Genomic DNA, 20,102 nt, shown 5'->3' with positions numbered 1-20,102 from the left:
AAATTTATTCCAAAATAAACGTGCAATTGAAAGATTTGTTGTATCTACGAATTTCCCATGTTGCGCATTAGGGATTTTTCCCATTCCACGAAAATCCTGCTCCCAATTCACGATCTTTTTCCGTATTTCCGAAGTTGATGGAGTTGTCACCTGAAATAAATTGTTTTGTAAGGTAGACGCAAGTAGCTAGAAGTGGATTACTACCAAAAAAATATATCTTCAGAATTAAAGAGTGGGTGATGAAAAATATTTCGTGTTTCAGAAAAAAAATTCATGCTTAGGGGAATGACCATATACCAGAAATGGAAAAACTATTTTTGAATAATTGTCACTTCAAATTTTTATATGATTGAAGCAATTTTACAAAAAAATGGCATTATGACAAATGAGATTTCTTTCCTAATTTGGATTTCAATAGGATACCTCATTGTTTTGTGATTTTTACCAAAGAAAAACAAAGGATTAAGCAGCAAGTAAACTAAATTTCAGCAAATGTGCAACTTTATGAATCCCACCCTGGACCTAATGTGTTTGTGGACTTGGGGCAGGCTGCCATACAAGCCATCACATTATCTCTAGGGTTGAGGTGCAGACCCAGGGTTGCTTATAGGCAGTGGCTATTTGACCGGCGCCGGTCTTTGAATCTGAAACACTATTTGACCGTCATTACGTCATTATACAGTCACTTTTTTTCTTTTTCTCTTTCAAAGCAAAAGACGAGAAGCGCGTATATAACTTCTAATTCCACGATTTTATTCAACTCGTTACGTGGCGCGAGCGATACGTCGCAGACTCCTATACTAGAGGGCCTGAGTTCGATACTACCCGGAAGCGTTCCTTTTTTTTATTAATTTGTTTTTTTAGCTACATTTTGACCCGAAGTGCACTTTTGTAGTCAATTTTTAATTTGAGTTGCATTACATTTACATACCATTACAATTTTTTAAAAGAAGCATTGTATATAACTACTTGTTGTTGAGAGCAAAAATGTAATGTTTTGTTCGGCAAATACGGTCACAACAATCAATCAAACATTTTATTTTTCGTCATTAACGCGTCCGGGACGAAAAAGATACTAACTACAAAAATCGATATAGACCTACCAGCACGTTAATGAACGGGAAAAGGTGGCAAAACCTTGAAAGGTTTAAAACGTGCCTGAATGAAAAATTATGTAGTAGGCTATAGTTAGCACGGCCCCAAACGGAAAATTACCCAGAGAAATTCTCAAATTTCAGCAAATTAAAAAAACTCTAACTTTATTACTCACATTTGAAAAGACATAAAAAATTGGGCTGTAGACAACTCAATTTAAAAATTAACTACAAAAATGCACTTCGGGTTAAAATTTAGTTAAAAAAAAATAATAGAAAAAGGAACGCTTCCGGGTAGTATCGAACTTAGTCCCTCTAGAACAGGAGCCGGCGACGTAACGCTCGCGCTACGTAACGAGTTGAATAAAACGGTCGGATTTAGAACTTATATATACGTGCTTCTCGTCTTTTGCTTTGAAAGAGAAAAAGAAAAAAAGTGACTGTATAGTGACGTCATGACCGGTCAAATAGTGTTTCAGATTCAAAGACCGGCGCCGGTCAAATAGCCACTGCCTTGCTTATATAACTGAAAGCAGCTTGAAGATCCAAGACCTTAGCCTCACACACATATTAATAAAAAAATAAGGAGGGTTTTAGACAATTCTGTGTGGAGATAGACTCTTTGGTCCTACCTCCACTGAAGTGAATGATGGCCTTTTTTAGTACGGTATCTCTTCATAAGGTCCGGTGTCCATCTGATGCCTTGCCCTTGCTGTTTCCACTAGCAGCCACTGAATGGAGAGCAGTCCTTGAAATGTGGTTCTTCGAGAAATGAAAGCAGTCCACATAAATGCAAGTGAACTTATAAAACTATGCAAAACTGTCGTAATTATCCTTTTAAATTTCCAGAATCGATAATTGCTTTTTGCTGCCTTACATACGGTACAGTATCTCATCTTACACGGTAGAAAAACTCTTGTAACCTTACCCGGTTCACGCCACAACCTTTCACTGCGAAAGCATACTTTTGGACGTTAGAGCTCATAACGCTTTGCAGAATGCAGACTCCCAATGATTTTCCTCAGAAATTTAGAGAGTAGGCCTATGCCGTCACAGTGTCACTGAGTGAAGTTCATCAGTCACGCTTCATTATATTTACAATCAATATAATCGTTAAGGGCACATTCGATCAAGTCAAGTCAATTTATTTTGTTTCAACATTAAAAAAAAATCAAAAAAAAATTGGCAAATCCTCAACAATTCCCTGTTTCAACACACATTGCAAAATAGATTGAGTCTCACTTACAAAAACGAAATTGATAGGCCTGAAATTTTGTTGTATTATAGAAACAGTATTTTTTCTCCAAAACTTGGTATTGCCAACACAATAATATAGATAGAGCAATAAAACAGAGTAACCTTACCGGGTTTAACATACTTTTTTACATAATTAAAATAAACTCAAACGTTTTCGACACGTACGTGTGTCCTCATCAATCATAATAGAATAGAATAATATAATATCGAATAATATATACCGTACAGTTCAGTTCAGTTCAGTTCAGTTGTTTTTATTTCTGACCATCATATCAAAACAATACACGTCAACATAGCAAAGGTCGAGAAAAGGGTAGAAGCGACAAAACGCGAACGTTAAAACGTGCTTGAGACCGAAGTAAGTTATTGATTTGAAAGAAATTTGGCACGGTCGCAACACCTTCAGAAAAATTTAAGATATAAAGGGGAAATAAAAAAAGAAAATGTTACAAAAAAAAAACAAACAAATAAACAACATATATTTAGGCTATAGCTTAATTAGCCCACATAGCTTTAGCTGATATATTTAAGATTTGTATGGACAGTTGCTATGAAGATCGGCCATGGTGCGTTATCAAGAGTGCTGATGGTCGTAAGGGGAACACGTCTTGATGCGTTTAGCTCATAGCAAAGAAGAGCAACAGTAATATGGAATGAGCCAAAAATGCAAACATCAGCACAATGTAGCAATTTAGACCATCACAATTACAGTACCTTATAGAAACCGACTATGTATTATTTTTGTTGCTTTGTTGTTTTGTGCAATTTCCTGTTTTACTTCTTCTGTGACTATTTAGAGCTCAAACTTTTTTTGGAGTTTTTGTTATTTCTAACTGAAAAAAACTAATCTAAATTAAGCAAATTATTCTTTTCATAAAGCACCGAGATGAAAATCAAATACAAAAACATCTTCAGGAGCCCAGGAAGAGTCTCAAGGATATATTATTTAGTGAGATTTTGTGCATTTGCGGTTTGTGTATTATTTCGTTGTTTTTTGTTGTTATTTCGTTGTTGTTGTTGTTCGTTATTTGTGCATTTGCAGTTTGGGTATTATTTCGTTGTTTTGGATATGGACAGCTTTGTCTGATGCAAATAAATATTATATTCAAGGAGTTTTAATTGTGCCATACTTGATCAAAAAATGTAGTTTTTAAAATCTGAAAATCAAACTCATTTTAAGGAATTTTTTTGGAAATAAATTATTACAGTTAAGTTTTCGAAACATTTTCTCAACATCAATTTATTTTTTACGTTTTGGGCCTTTTATTTTTTGAAAAGATTGACCAGGAGTTTTAAACATATTGCCATACTTGATTTCTACATTTATGTCTTGTTGCCTGACAACAGTTACAACAATCCTTTTGTCAATTTTCTCATAGGCGCAAAGCCGGAATCGACTTCCTGTCTATTGTTAATTTGTTGCAAACTTTTCATAAACAATTTTCCATTAACAAAAATATTTTAGAGGCACTAGATTGCATGTTTCTTAAAATACGACAAAATAAGTTTACAATATAAAGTCTGGAAGTTTATTAAGCTTGATTCTTCCATTTGAATTTTGAAAAACATTTCCCTATATAGACTATTCAGTTTCAGAAGGATTAGTATCATGTTGAGGTAATTGACCGGTAGTTTATAATTAAAAAGCAAACAAAAATTCAGGTTGAGAATAAAATATAAATGAGTACGGTACAGTATTGAAGATATTTCCGAGTTATTTCATTAGCATGGAATAAAAATAAAGCACCCTTGGCCTACCTACTACCTTACTTAAGTAAAGGCACAGCCAGTTTCTAAGAATGTTTTATTTCTATAGTTACTGTTTTCTTTTATAACAAACGTTAGGTGACCTGTTATCCTTAGTTTTTGCTGCATGCCATTAATTAACTTCATTGATTTTGCAAAGCTTGCATTGTTAAAATGCAGCTGAAATAATCTCTAAATAAGCATAAGCACACCATTCAGTTGCATTTTGTCCATATTTGACTGGTAAGGTATTTGCCAATGTTTAATATTTTGTAATATTAGTGAAGTATTGGAGCATAAGCAAACATTTTTAATACTTTAATTTTGGTAGAGAGATAATTTTCTTGATCCATAAACCGTAGATTGAACAGTATTTGGGTAGAGCTGCATAACCAAGCTTAAAATAAATTGGTCGTATGTGCTACATGTTTTAACTTATAATTTTGTTTTTAGTTTGCAAAACTTGGGTAGCTAAAGCTTTGCCTTTAATTTATTAATAGTATTTGGATCACTGCAACAAAGTTGAAAAACACTGATTTAGCATTATTATAAAAAATTATTGATAATTCATTCTAACTAGGTTTAATCTACATAAAGTATCCACATCTCAAAATTATGGCAGGTAAGATTACTACTACTTGAAATGTAAAATGCAAATACAATTTTTATCATCATGATTATTCTTTTTTAAACATTGCGTTAATTTGTTGAATTTCTTTGCAATCATACTTAATGAGCTAGTGTGCACATCACCTACTGCCTAGATTTTGTGCTTTTACAATGGTCATATACTGTATAGTTAAGTAAATTATTTGAAATTCATAGATACTCTTACTTGAGTATGCATTCACCTGATATTTGCTAAAGAAGACCTTGATTTTAACAGAATAAGCTTTACTATTCACTCCCAGAAACGGTTAACCAGCCTCATTTTTTCATCATAATTTGATTTCGCTATTACAACATGGTTGGTTGGTTTTTGAATCTTTATCCTCAGACTGACAAAGCTTTGATTGGTTATTCCTGGTAGTTTCGCATAGGCTACTTGTAGAGGCTCTTGACGCAGGGCCGGTTAACGAGACTGACAGAGTGAAGTTTTCAATTGTTGAAGTGTTGTTGCCTGGGAATTATTCCATTCACTAGGTGCCGCTGAATGGAGAGCAGTCTTGAAAATGCGTTGCTCAAGAGCACATCCCGAGAGTGAAACTTGCGCCACGTGATCTTGAGCCGGGCGCGTAACCTCTGAGCTATCGGGGCGAACAGCATCCTTAGTTTGATCATGTCAAGAGCATGACGTAGCTCTAAATATATGCCAGAAATAGCTTAAACTTGCGATAATCAAGCGCATTTGCATGAATCCAATTTACTGTAAGGAGTACCATTACCCTCTTCATGCCATCTGTTAACAAAGTCCATAAAGACTTTGATTCTTCCTTAACATAGAAGGACACTCTTCTGTTGCAACTGAACACAGCTTTGATGGGTCTAAATGTGCTTGTAGAAGACTTGAATGACATTCACGAAACATATATAGCCTATCCTTTTTGTTGTGCCATGAATGGAACAAAGTGAGAAATTGCTCGCAAATGTTAAAGTCTGATGTATCTTTCCTGATAACAGCTAATTGCTCTGTATCCATAGTGTGGAGAAACGTTATTTTAAGTCATTTCCTTTGCTAACATGTAAGTAATGTGACAACCATGTATTTTCGCCATTTTGAGTAGTAGTTCTAGCACAAATAATGTTTTTGTTGCATTGATGAGGGCTGCCAGAAAAATAGTTGAGGGCTGTATGTGGCCAAATGGGTTGCGATTGAAAATCACTGATATGTATAAAGAGTCACTGTGCAAATCAAGTATGTGTTTAAAAATTTTTAAAAAATGTGAACACCTGAACAAATGGTCACTGTATGCCACTGCTAAATATTATAAACAGGTCGATGAATGACGAGCTGTTTGGCAGCTTTCAATCCTTTCGAACTTTGATGCCGCTAAAAGTGATTTTTTTTGGTTTATCTTAAACTAGACTTTCTTTCCTAATTTAACAAGATAAATTCTGAGAATTTTTTTGACTTATTGAAGAGATATTCAAGGATATTAGAATGTAACAAGTTGCTGTTAGTGTAACGTATCACAAAAAAAGACAATATGGATTACTAATTGTGCTACCTTCATTCCTTCAAACCCAGTTTCTTTAAAACAGACACACAACTAAACCAAGCATAATTAAAATTTGGTTGCCTATTATAATATTTAAAAATCACTGCAAAAATTGCTTCAGTATTGAGAAGTTAAAATTCATTGATGTTTGCAAGACCATTCACCCACAGCACAGTGTAATGGATTTACATAAACAACTAATTATAAGTGTTATTTTCATACAACGTCTTTGTTATTATATTACAGACTCAATTATGCTATACCGTACTGTTTATAGCCTGCAACATTTTCAAAAACTTATGTATGTAATTTTCAGATGCAAAAACCAAATCAAAAAAGAAAGTGACATTATCTCCTGCCTTTTCCCAGGGGTGAGTTGTCAAAGATTAGTGAAATGAATTTCATTCACAACCTCTTTAATTGTCTTCGTGTTTTTAAGATAACAAATAGAATTGCATTGTAATGATTGATTTTATTTAACTGGAAATGGAATATGAATGTTCTTGTACTGCAATGGCATCATAGGCGGCTGAGTGGTTATGCGTACCAAATAGCCTAGGCCTATGCTTAAAAAGTAGGTTTTTTAAGCAATTTTATTTTCAAAAAAATTAAAGAACACCATTAAATTGAAAAACTCAAGTTTATTATTGCCCATTTAGAACGGTACTCTCTACTTTTTTGATTATTTTATCATCCTTGAGGAATTCAAATGTAGCCTTTAATGAAAAGTTTAGTGACAATGTTTTATTTTGGTATTCCATGTACTTTTAATTTTTTCCACATGTTTTTTTTTGGTCTAAAAAAAGATTTTCTTGCCAGGTACATTAATTTTCAGTTTCACGTTTGAAAACTTTTGCTAGTGGTATCATCGCTTCAAACAGTTATACAAACACTCTTCTTGGCAATAAATTAATGACAAACAATTTAGTGGTTAGATGTATCAGCATGACCAGACCAACTCAATCAATATCTGTCCTTTTAGCATTAATTATTGATAATTTTGTTTTTCTACTAAGTCAAACATTGGGCCTTCTTTGTTCAAAATAAAAATTTATAAAGCATAACAACTTGCATAATAATTAAAAACCATTTACAGGAAAAGCAGTACTTTAAAAGATGTTGAATCGGAATATATCAAGAATTTGCAGCAGCAGATATATTTCCTTGAACTGGAAGCTGAGTATTTGAGAGAACAATCAAAACGTGCTACCGACATCCATCCCAGAATGACTAAGGAAGCCGACAAGATGATGTATAAGTTGAAGGTTTGTTTAAATCGGGGGTTCTCAACCTGTTGGCCATGGCCCCCTAGTGTGCCATAAGCCTTTTACAAGGGGGCCATGAAAAAATTTGAAAAATAAGGATTTTTTTAATTTATCATCTCTAAGTCCACTCTAACACTATATAACAAAAGATAATTAAATAAAAAATGATGTATAAGTTGAAGGTTTGTTTAAATGCATCAGTCACTTTTAAAAGATTTTTTTATACCACTTTGTGTCTTGTTTATGCAGTTATCAGATGAACAATTTTGTGAATTGTGCAAAGTTACTTTCTTGCTTTCGATTGGTGCATTTAGGCATTACCTTGAAATCAGTTGTAACAAAATTACTAAAATATGGATATGGTTTGATACTCCCCCTTTCTGCGATGTCAACTTTTGTGTCCATATATCCTTGGAAAATTGGGGATAAACCTCCACCACTTAATTTAGAATATTTTTTTTTTTTTTTTGGTAAATTTCCGTTCTATTCCAGGAAATGCAGAATAGTCTCGATGGGATGAATCTTGAGGTCTCCCGCAGAGATGCAAATATATCGATGCTGACCAATGAGAAAGCACGAGTTTCAAGCGAACTTCATGCCACTGAAGGTAAGGGCCAAATAAAGTTCTCTCCTCTACAAAGACATCTCGCTTTTGACAAGGCTTCTAAAGCACAAGGCATCCAAATGCTTCAAGGAAAAACATTTTTGAAATAATAATTGAACTATCTTCTTACAAATGTGTCGGAACCAAATAAAATTTCAATATCTTCTGACGATTTTTACGTTTTTGTTTTAAAATTTGAGCTATACTACTTTGATAGCCGTCTAGCATAGCAATTTGATACAAACCGTGATGTTGAAGTAGAGTTTATTTTTACAAGTTTTAATATTGGAAAGTGCTCGTTTTGTCTCACAGACACTTCGTGCACTCCTTGAAACTATTTCATTTGGGTTCTAAAGTCTTACTTATACCCATTTTTTTCATGTTAGTCTATTATATTTTGAAACAACGAACTGGTATACAAAAACACACGTTGACTAGATTGGCAAAAAAAGTGGAAGGCCTTCCCTCAGCAGTGGGCCACCACAGGCTAAAAATGATGATAATTATTTTTTGGGGATTTGTGGATTCTTTCGTCACTTGTTTCTCATAACTTCCAGATAATTTTCGTCGCGAGAAGATGTTGCTGACCGAACAGGTTGTTGAACTAAAGAAGATGAAGGAGGTGGCTGACAGAGAGATTGCTCTTAAGGACAACGAGATCGTTTCTTTGAGACAGAGTCTTGAACGAACTTCAACTGAACTGCGGCATGAAAGACACTCAAGGAACTTGATTCAAGCCCAGGTATCAGAGTTTCCAAGTCTACGTTAGCTGAAAGCAGGAATTTGATTTACGGAGTATCCAGAAGTTCATGCATAGAGGCGTAAAAAAAGACATAACCTACAGACCACATTTTGTCGCAGTGCCACGTTTTTTACGCAAAATATTGCAAGCTCAGCTTTCAACATTTAACTTGCAGAAGGAGAGCTGTCCTCTCAGTTAGGCTACATTTCCATGTGACGCTGACTGGGTAAATCGGATGGTGACAGCATGAACGTGGCAAAAATGTTGTCAATGTTTCTCTACTTAAAAATAAGATTCTTTTGAGACAGGCTTAAGCGTGGTTACCAACATATTTTTAGTCGCAAATTCCTTTTCAAGTCTGCAGAGTGCAGGCCCCAAGACTAATTGACTTGTCGTGACAGTCTTTATCTTCGGACCGAGAAATCTTCTTTGAGAGCCTAATCCTGGCAATTTCGCATACTTGTAGAGGCTTTGAACCACTGAGGCAGGTTCGGTTACCGAGCTGGACAGAGTGAAGTTTTCGGACGTTGAAGTGTTGTCTGTGAATTATTCCATCCACTAGGCGTCGCTGAGAGCTCAATCAAATGAGTTAAAAGGGAACCCTAAATAAAAACTTTGCAAAGCAGCTGTTAAATATGTAAATTTCAGTACTTTTATCTTTGACACAAGTAATGCATTCACAGAATAGTGTAGTAGCAGTCCAGTTTTAATACGATGATGTCCCCGTTACCGAGGGTGGCCGGATTCACCTCCAAGTGCCGCAATCGCCTTCACACCCTGCCATCAATCGATCTGTCAAACGCGTCCTTTCTTGTCAAGCCCACCTTGCTGCTTTCCTCCTCAACTTGCCTTTTTCACGTTTTCTTGGGTCTTCCTTGTTTTCTACGTCCCTCCACAACTCCAGTGCTCTTGTCAAAACATCATCTTCATCTCTTCTCCAAACATGCCCATACCACCTCACTTCATTCGCTTTTGCCAACTTCTCAACATTCTCATTTGAATAGAGACGATTGAAATTTTCTTCTGACCATCAGGGAGCCCGTGTTCCGTGGGCACCGGTCTAAAGGTTTTAACATTTTTCAAGTGTTAGGTTTCGATTTATTGATTCGTGTCAATCCACTCTTGTAGTTTGACCAGCGAGTTACCCAGCACAATGAGGTGAGCGCTTTGCTGGAGGAGAAAAGGAACGAATGCCTGCGGAAGCAATCAGAGATGCATTATCTTGAAGAGAAGTTCAACACCAGCACGATGGCAATCCAGGACAAGATATCAAGAGAACTAAAGGTAGTTACCCGGTTGCTAGGCGACAACAACAACTTTTTCAAATGTCATACACGTGTATGAAGCTAGATGTCGTTATATGGTTTCAAATGAGAGTTCAAATAGAGTTATATACTCAAGCTTAGAAGAATTGTTAAATAAAACTATCTAAACTGCATCACAACGTTTGACATTCAGAAAAGAAAAATTATGTGTGTTTATTAATTGGCTTCGATTTTATTCATGAGATCAATAAAAATGAATAGAATCATTATATTGCTGATCGTTGTGCCAAGACCTCGTACGTTGTGGTCTGTGGGCTTCAATACCTCAGGAGCTCAAAGAATTTTAGCACTGATTATTGTCAAGACATTAATTTTAAAACTTTCTTGGTCAAATTTTTATTTTCGGATGTAAAGGTAAAGGTCCCATACTCAGATACTGAGCTTTGGGGAATGAGAAGATAAGGTTTTCATTATACTAAGCCTTCGGCACTAAGGAGAGTAGGGTGGTCAGTTCCTTTCTCTCGGCCGCCTTTACTTCTGCAACTACGCCCACCCAATTTATTACACCCTGGGTAGAGGTGAGCGGTGTTTTTCAACAACCAGCTTAAGCCGGGAGTCGAACCAGGTTTGCATAATTGGAAAGCCAACGCCTTATCCGTTGCGCCATCCCACCGCTTTTCGGATGTATTGTAATGTAAATGTAACGCATCTTAATCGCACCAACGCTACGCTTGCTTGGTACAGGACGAAATCCGTTCATTGCGACAACAACTTCGATCCACTGAACTTCAGGCCACCCAAGACCGAATCATGAAAGACAAAGTGAATATATGTTTCATTTTATTTTATAGTATGGTGGATAACATATCACTGGCATAATTTTACACTTGACGCTTATAACTATCATTGATGTCTTTTGTGATGTCTTTTGTGTCTTTTGTGATGTCATTGATGTCCCTTGTCCTGGGTATGACGTTAAACTGCATCCTCAATATCAGGAGGAGAGGTAGCACCTTACTCCAGGTCTGGGCCCGTTGGCACCGGAACACGTCCCGCTGGTAGTTCTGGACCTCACTTCTGACATTGATGCCCGTGCCAGGCAGGTTGGCGGCGTAGGCGGATGATAGCTACATGCTACAACGGCTACAATGGCAACATCTTTCAAGAAGGAAAACTTAAGTCAAACCCGGGTTGGCCGAACTCGTTAGTTGTCGTGCAGAGGCATCCGGTCATCAAGACCACTCCGGTCTTTAAATGGAGGTTGGGGGTAAGCAAGGGCATGCTCCCTGTAGAAAAACATGCACCAAAAAATCCTAATGATGAGTGTCAAAAATAGAATGGCCCCCAGTCCCCGGCAGCCCTTAAATGGGCAGGGGGTGCGAAGAATCTCCGGGTTGTCTGACGTTTCTGTTAAAAATTCAGGGATACGACTGGGAAGTCTAAATGTTGGAAGTTTGCGTTGTAGAGGTACTGAGGTGAGTGAAGAGCTGAGAATGAGGAAGGTAGATGTTTGCTGTTTACAGGAAGTCCGATGGAGGAACAAAGGAGCCAGGTTTTTGGGTGTCAAAGGACGGAGATACAAGCTGTGGTGGTCGGGCAATGATATTGGGACCGGAGGAGTTGGGATTTTGGTAAAGGAAGAGCTATATGAAAATGTTGTTGAGGTTCGTAGACAGAGTGACAGAGTAATGGCGATAGTGATGGTGGTCGAGAATGTAGTGATGAGAATAATTTGTGCTTATGCACCACAAAGTGGAAGATCCGATGCAGAAAAAGAAAGGTTTTATGATGAAATGGCCTATGAATGGAGCACAAGAAGTGATCAGGAAATTGTATTGGGTCTTGGGGACTTTAATGGCCACGTTGGCCAACAAATTGATGGGTTTGAAGGTGTTCATGGAGGGTTTGGCGTGGGAGAAAGAAATCGCGATGGAAGGCGACTACTTGAGTTTTGTGATGAAAAGGACCTGTGTGTTGCAAATACCTGGTTTAAGAAAGAGGAAGGAAGAAAAGTGACTTTCAGTGCAGGTGGAAATGAAACCGAAATTGACTTTGGGTTGGTATGCAGGAAAAACAGAAAACTGATCAAAGATGTGAAAGCGATACCATGCGAACTTCAGCATAGGTTGGTGGTTATCGATTTGGACAAGAAAGGTCTGAAGAAAACTGTAAATAAAAAAAGGGTGATCAAAAGAAAAGTTTGGAAGTTAGAAGATGCCGACACAAGAGAAAGGTTTAAAAAGAGAGTTGAAAGTCTTGTTCACAACGATGTGAATGATGTATGGGGATCCTTCAAGAATGGAGTTTTGCAAGCTTGCGATGAAGTTTGTGGGAAAACAAAAGGCAGGATGGATCGAGGAGATACGTGGTGGTGGAATGAAGATGTGAGGGAAGTGATTGGGGAGAAAAAAGTCGCATACAAGGCTTGGTGCAGAAATAGATCAGAAGAAACTAAGCTCAAGTACAAGCAATTGAAAAATCGGGCAAAGAGAATAGTTGCAAAAGCTATGAAGAAAGAAGCTGAGCAGGAATTGACCAAATTAAAAAACAGTCCTAACGAAGTATATAAGTTTATGAAGGTTATGAAGCGGGATGGGAAAGATGTAGATGGTGGACGATGTATTAAAGGAAGGGATGGAAAACTTGGTTTCAGTGAGAAAGATCGTGGAAGAATTTGGAAAGAACATATGGAGATGATAATGAACGAGGAAAACGATTGGGATCAAAATGTGGAAGCCGACGTGGTAGCAGGTCCATTAAAGAGAGTTACTCGAGAGGAGGTAACGCAAGCAATGAAGAAAATGAAATCGGGGAAGGCTCCTGGACTATCTGAAGTCACTGTGGAAATGATACGCGCAAGTGGAGAGACAGGACTGAAAGCAATGCAGGAAATCAGTCAACGTGTGTTAGATGGAAAAGGAATGCCAAATGAATGGAAGATGAGTGTGGTGATACCCATCTTCAAGGGAAAGGGTGATGTAATGGATTGTGGGTCATATAGGGGAATAAAACTGTTGGAGCATGCAATGAAGGTAGTGGAAAGGGTGTTGGAGAATAGAATAAGATCTGTGGTGAAGCTGGACGAGATGCAGTGTGGATTTATGCCTGGGAAGGGAACGACAGATGCTATTTTTATTTTGAGAAGGTTGCAAGAGGAATATCGAGACAAGGGTAAAAACTTGTACATGTGTTTCGTGGACATGGAAAAGGCGTTTGATAGAGTTCCAAGAAGAGTGATGGAATGGGCAATGAGAAAAAAAGTAATGCCAGAAGCTCTCGTGCAAGCCGTAATGGGTCTTTACGACGGTGCAAGGACGAGAGTTCGCGTTGGATCTGCCCTCTCAGACGAGTTTTCGGTGAAGGTTGGTGTACACCAGGGTTCTGTCCTCTCTCCTCTAATCTTTGCCATTGTGATTGATGTGATTACCGAATGTGTAAGAGAAGATTCATTAATGGAGATACTGTACGCCGATGATTTGGTTTTGTTGAGTGACACAATGGAAGATCTGAGAGGGAAATTTGAGAAGTGGAAGGAGTCGTTTGAATGTAAAGGTATGCGTGTGAACATCAAAAAGACAAAGGTCGTAATAAGCGGAACGGAAGGGGAAATCACAATGAGCAAAATTGACCCATGTGGCGTCTGCGGAAGAAGAGTGATGGCAAATTCTGTTACATGTACGAAATGCAAGAAATGGGTGCATGGAAGATGTGCAAAGATGAAGAGAGTGACATGCAGATCTGGAGATGGTTTTGAATGTGAAAGATGCAAGAAGATTGAGGAAGGAATGATTGGTCCTGTTGAAAAGCTGAATGACGAAGTTGAATCAGTAAATGCCTTTTGCTATCTAGGAGATAGATTGAATGCCAGTGGTGGTTGTGAAGCGGCAGTGACTGCAAGAGGAAGGTTTGGTTGGGTGAAATTCAGAGAGTGTCGAGAGTTGTTATGTGGTAGAAGATTTCCGTTGAAAATGAGAGGAAGAATTTATATTAGTTGTGTGAGATCTGCAATGCTGTACGGAAGTGAGACATGGTGCTTACGGGAAAACGAATTGGCGATTTTAAGAAGAACTGAGAGAGCGATGGTGAGAGCAATGTGTGGTGTAAAGCTGATGGACAAAAGGAATACCGAAGAACTTATGAGCTTGCTTGGGTTGAATGAGAGTGTTGATAAGTTGGCAAAAGCGAATGGAGTGAGGTGGTATGGGCATGTTTTGAGAAGGGATGAAGATGATGTTTTGAGAAGAGCGCTGGAGTTGCGAGTGGAGGGTCGTAGAAAACAAGGAAGACCAAAGAAAACATGGAAAAAGCAAGTTGAGGAAGAAAGCAGCAAGGTGGGCTTGACAAGAGAGGACGCGCTAGACAGATCGATGTGGAGGCAGGGTGTGAAGACGATTGCGGCACTTGGAGGTGAATCCGGCCACCCTCGGTAACGGGGACATCATCGTATTAAAACTGGACTACTAACTGATGTCTCCAGTTGTTATTTTGGGGGAGCTGCAAAATACCTTTCTGCTTGATTAAAAATATTTGCAGTATCTCTAAACGTCATCTTATCCTTTAATTAAACGATTCTGCACCATCAATTTTACTTGAAGAGACTTGTAGTATAGCCTATTCGTTTTCAGTTCATTAAAAGTGACACTGCAGCCTTTGATACATAGCTGTCAGGGCCACCACTGATGCTTATCATAATAATAATGCTTGCTTTTATATAGCTCGGTATCCATCACAGAATGCGTTGCTCCTCAGCGCTTTACAAAGCAGACACTATCTATGCAGCTGAAAAGAGGTGCAGCTGAGTAGGTTATTACCCGAATCTATTATAAGATTCAGCACCACTTTTAAAAAGTCTTTGGTACGACTCGACACCGACAGGGTATCGGACCCTCGCCTATCGATTCAGAGGCGGACACACTAACCACTAACCATTAAGCCTTATTGAGTTTTGTTGATCGTTAACTTTGTACGTTGCTTCAGATGGTCGAAAACGTGTCCAAACTCACCCACGAAAACGCGTCGCTCCACTCCACTATGCTGGACCTAACCAAGCAAGTGGACCATGAGCGACTGATGCTGGATGAGAAGGACTCGAGAGCTGCCACTCATACGTCACAGGTAGGACTGGGAACGTTGCGGTTGGTGCCTAATTGTGTGACTACAAGTTTGGGCTAAGAACATTACGCAACTTAAATGAGCCTGCTGAGCATTGTTATGATGAAGCTGTATTTTTGCAAGTGAACAAGCACATATGTAAGGGATTCTGTTTTCATATTTACACTGCCAGAGACTGGGACGACATGATCCTGTTGGTCAGCTATGCTGCTGATAGCCTCTTAACGTTATTGTTATTTGGTAGTACTACGAACAACAGTGATTATCCTCATGACACTTCAGGCTTCTTTGAAACAAAATGAATGATCATGTAGTGTTACGAGGATGACCACTGTTTATAATGCTGGAAAATTTGTTGTCTAGATCACAGAATTGCGTGGGAGTGAGCAAGTTTTAACTTTGGAACTGAACAAATTCAAAGAGTTATTGGATTACGAAAGGAAGAAGTACCACGAACTAGAGGCTCAGGTTGGTGGAAGCTGTCATCACACAATGCCAAGTAGAACCTTGCGCCTAGTCATGTAATAGTAAAAATCCTCCATGACAAGTTATTGGCACTTTTGTTCAAGCTAGTTCAATGCTAACAAGATTAAATTTTGTCCTCACAAAATCAACGATATTAGCGCCAGTTGTTATTTTGTATACAAAAGCTGGTTCTTATCACAACTTATTGTTTAGTTGAGTGACAGAGTGGCGCAGCGGATAAGACGTTGGGTTTCCATTAATGCAAACCTGGTTCGACACTCGGCTTAAGCTGGTTGTTGATAAACGCTACTCAGCTCTACCCAACAGCAAAATCCGCCATTTTTACATTGATTCAACGCCTGCAGATTGGATCGTAGTTGATCGCCTAATGTTCGTACAAATAATGTCTTCTAAACGTTAGGTTATGTTCAGATGCTGAAAGCACAAGATGGATTGTCCAGTACACAATTCCACAACCGCTCTGTGCAAAGCAGGTTGGATGAGGTGGAAGCTCGATTCTCCCGCGCGGACACCGATAACGCACAATTGAGGAAAGATAAACAGATCCTTGTGGAGCACATCGCTCAACTCCAGAAAAAGGTTTGACTTAAAGGCATACTAAAGGAAAATTTCAAACCGGAATTAAGCATTAAAATGAGTAAACTGAACATTCAAGAATACATTTCAAAAACAATTACCGAAAAAAATTTGTTTTCAATGGCGCTGGCAAGGCCCAAAGTCCAGTGTTTCATTTATTTTCATTTTTTTCAAAATGACCAAAACGTGCAAACACTGCTCGAGAATACGTCATAAAAGCCAGCAATAACAAAAGCCACGTTACCACATCTGATGTTTTGAGCAAACTGTCTGCTGTTTTGATGTTAAAATGTGCTGTTTTGATGTACATACATACATAGCCTACAGTCAAATCGCCCGCAGCAACAATTATTGCGTGATCGGTTGATTGCTAGCCTTTATGACGTAGACTGTACAGTCGCACGCTTCGTTGCTCAGGCTCAATTTCGTTTTGAAAGCTCTGACAAAAGCACGCGCACAATGGTGGTCAGACCGCAATGGGGCAAAATTTTATTGAAAATCGTTTTATGGTAGCATGTTAAACACAAAGAACGTGGAAAATCGCCAAGTCAGGTTTTTCCTTTAGTACCCCTTTAAAAAAAAGAATGACAAATTCTTATCTTGTCAGTAACCTTCCCCAGATGTGATACGTTTCAAGTATAACAAACTATAGAAATTCAGTACACCTAAAACTGATTTTATCTTATTATGGACTGAGTAGTCGAATAGCGAGATTATTCTGCCGAAGTTTTAAAGACATTGGTTCAATCCTTGTTTAGAAAATCCCTCTATATTTCGGTAAAACCCTCAGTGCTGTGTGAGAAGTAAGGCACAGATTTTGGCTTTATTTTCGTTTTCCAAATCTAAATCCTGGCTACAGTAGATTGTAATTGCTGTTTCATTGTTATTTTCAGCTTGACTTGAGAGAAGCTGAAATCTTACGTATGGAGGCGCACATGCACACCTTGCAGAATGACGTCAGTGGCCTCAAGACGGAGATTGACAAGAGCAAGTCAATGCAGTCTCGGCATTGGGATAAGTTATCCCGGAAAGCGGATAGCCTTCGTATCAGTTCCTAACGGATTCGTGAGCAAGAGGTTGGTCCTGTTTTGTACACACCCTTGGATTTGCTTTGTCAGAAAGCTTAGGCTAATATGCTGCCGAAAATCAGAGCACGGAATTGTGGGTAGTTTCCTCACCCAATCGGTACTGTACAAATTGTGGATTCATCCAATACATTACCAAGTTTTTCAAAGTTTTAAAATTTAATTTTTTAAATCATTTTCTACAAAAAACGCGCTGGCGAACTATTTGTGTTTTCTCCTAAATGGTGCTATAGTTGTAGTACCACAGGTCGACACTTTAACGTAGGGCATTTTTCCTTGCGAATCAACTGATTACAGCCATGTGACTCAGCACGTGATATTGTGAGCGTTCTTTTCGAAAGATTTTTGATACAATGTGAACGTATGGTCATCAGCAACGTTGACTATTGAGTTAGGGTTCTGGCAAGGGATGAAGTCATTTCGATAGAATGGGTTCGATTCCCGCCCCCTGCCGTTAAAATCGTTCTAGGTTACCTTTTTTAACCGGTGCACCGCACCGCGATGGTGGCAACTGGCTAGCGCGGAAAACTGTCCTTCGCTAAAGTGTCTACCTCTACCAACACCACACGGCATGAGTTGCACATTTTCGTTGTAGAAAGGCTGTGTGTATATTTTTTGGGAACATCCTTTTTTATCTCGCTGCATGCAATCTCAAATTGAATAATATTATTTATATAAAAACCTGTGCATTAAAAATAGCCTTGGTTGGTAACTTATTACACACTGGTGTATTTGCTTGTATTCTTTTATTAGTTTAAGTTGAACAACAGAGTATTGTTATTGAACAAAGTATCATCTCGTACAATTAATCGTTTGCTTTTTTATTCCCAATCGTGCCTTAACTTGGAAATTTGCCTTCACTGCTTTTAAATAATGTTTCCAACAATGTTTATTGAAAGCCGATTATGTCAGTGCTATATTCACAGCATTCAAATAAATTCTGCAAATTGTACACGCCCAAGCGATGGAATCGTCATTTTGTTTTCTTGCCAGAGATATCACAAAAGTGCCATGGAAGTTTTAACTAGACTTTTAACTATTCATATGAATTTGTTCTGTTTATTGGTGATGGTTTAAATTTCAGTTCAGTTTTACTTTTATTGATTGTAGATCGTGGCTAGTGTTTCCAATGAGTGTAACTTACACAGCACAGCAAAATCCGTCATTTTTACATTGATTCAACAGGTGCAGACGTTGAATCAATGTAAAAATGACGGATTTTGCTGTTTGGATAAAACTTCAAATGTTTATAGCCACCTCCAGGCAGCCATGATGCAGCCTATACCAAGCCCATACTAAAGCGTAATGATTAAAAAAAAAGCGGTCGTCGTCTTCGTGTGAGCCTCTGGGGCCGAGGGTTTATCCTTTTACCATCCCAGATTCACGATGTTCCCGAACTACACTGGAAGGCTACTAGTGAGTAGCCAGTCTTTGGTCTCATAACCCATGACGCGCAGACCTTCCATTCTTTGGTGAAATCAAGTGATGCTGATATTTCACAAGTGCCACAGCACGATGCGCATCGGTTCGAGTCAATGTTTCTTATTGCTTACGTGACCACACAACAAGCTTTGGGAAATCAGATCGTTGTTGCACGAGTAGCCTACTGCATATGTATAATTTGTATATGGCACATGCGATCACTGTATTGTATTGTACGATAGTCGTATGTAGTATGTATGATACTCGCATGTAGTCTACTTCATATGAAAATGTTGACGTTAGAATGGATGTTTAGTGCACAAACACTGTTGTGGTTTTGAATTTATTGAAATATTGTAGTTTTCCTATGCGTATCGTTTGTGCAACTATAAGAATTGTGACGTCGGTACCTTTCATAGAACAATTTGCATTTTTATAATAGCAAGCAAGTTCCACGCATGTTTTACAGTTATACTTCAGACTGTCACATTTCACTATCGTTATGTTTTAATCTATAGAAGGCTATAGTGTAACTTGCATAAAGTCGATATAATGTTACTAGTGTAACTTGCATAAAGTCGATATAATGTTACTAGTGTGTTATCCTTGTGTTCGAAAAAAATCAAAATATAAAAGTCAATTGTGAGTAGGTTTTCTTCGTGTGAAATACTATTGTGTTCTTGTTCTTGGTGTCAAACAGTGCATAAGGTGATGGAGAAAATGTAGAAAGAGGTCCCAGAATACAACTACGGTTCAATACGCTCCACGGCTAGTCAGTGAAAGCTTTGAGGGTTCTCAAAAGAAGTGTTACTATTAGTCACACAAACATCCTTAGTAGGTTGTGCAGACGTGTTGGCCTCAACTCAATATCTTTTAGGGTTGATTACACTTTGCAAGATTAGGCTACAATCCTCATATAGCCTATTGCAACTAACTGTTTGGTTTTAGAAGTTTCAAATAAAAGTTCCACGCTGCTGTCTCGTGTGTAAAATCCGACCAAGTTGAAGGTTTGTTTAAATCGGGGGTTCCCAACCTGTTGGCCATGGCCCCCTAGTGTGCCATTTATAAGCCTTTTACAAGGGGGCCATGAAAAAATTTGAAAAATAAGGATTTTTTAAATTTATCATCTCTAAGTCCACTCTAACACTATATAACAAAAGATAATTAAATAAAAAATGATGTATAAGTTGAAGGTTTGTTTAAATGCATCAGTCACTTTTAAAAGATTTTTTTATACCACTTTGTGTCTTGTTTATGCAGTTATCAGATGAACAATTTTGTGAATTGTG

At 38.0% G+C, this 20,102-nt stretch overlaps 1 protein-coding gene across 1 annotated transcript; it reads left to right on the top strand.

Moving 5' to 3' along the window:
* Positions 1-4,555: 4,555 nt before the first annotated feature.
* On the top strand, positions 4,556-19,464 carry LOC145787552 (uncharacterized). The gene is made up of 11 exons (XM_082599315.1): positions 4,556-4,719; positions 6,573-6,627; positions 7,353-7,521; positions 8,014-8,128; positions 8,683-8,867; positions 9,996-10,151; positions 10,877-10,954; positions 15,110-15,247; positions 15,608-15,712; positions 16,142-16,309; positions 17,200-19,464. The coding sequence occupies exons 1-11, from the start codon at positions 4,713-4,715 to the stop codon at positions 17,362-17,364; spliced, it is 1,341 nt and encodes a 446-aa protein (XP_082455441.1). The 5' UTR covers positions 4,556-4,712; the 3' UTR covers positions 17,365-19,464.
* Positions 19,465-20,102: the final 638 nt, after the last annotated feature.

This window comes from Aplidium turbinatum, chromosome 18, assembly GCF_918807975.1.
Source record: "Aplidium turbinatum chromosome 18, kaAplTurb1.1, whole genome shotgun sequence".
Lineage (NCBI taxonomy): Eukaryota > Metazoa > Chordata > Ascidiacea > Aplousobranchia > Polyclinidae > Aplidium > Aplidium turbinatum.
This window is presented reverse-complemented; position numbering and strand designations above follow the sequence as displayed.

Bases quoted from the DNA above. Each gene is read 5' to 3' on its own strand.
- LOC145787552 (XM_082599315.1), top strand. The intron at 8,129-8,682 runs GTAAGGGCCAAA...CATAACTTCCAG, and splicing joins CGAACTTCATGCCACTGAAG to ATAATTTTCGTCGCGAGAAG. The intron at 15,713-16,141 runs GTTGGTGGAAGC...GGTTATGTTCAG, and splicing joins ACCACGAACTAGAGGCTCAG to ATGCTGAAAGCACAAGATGG.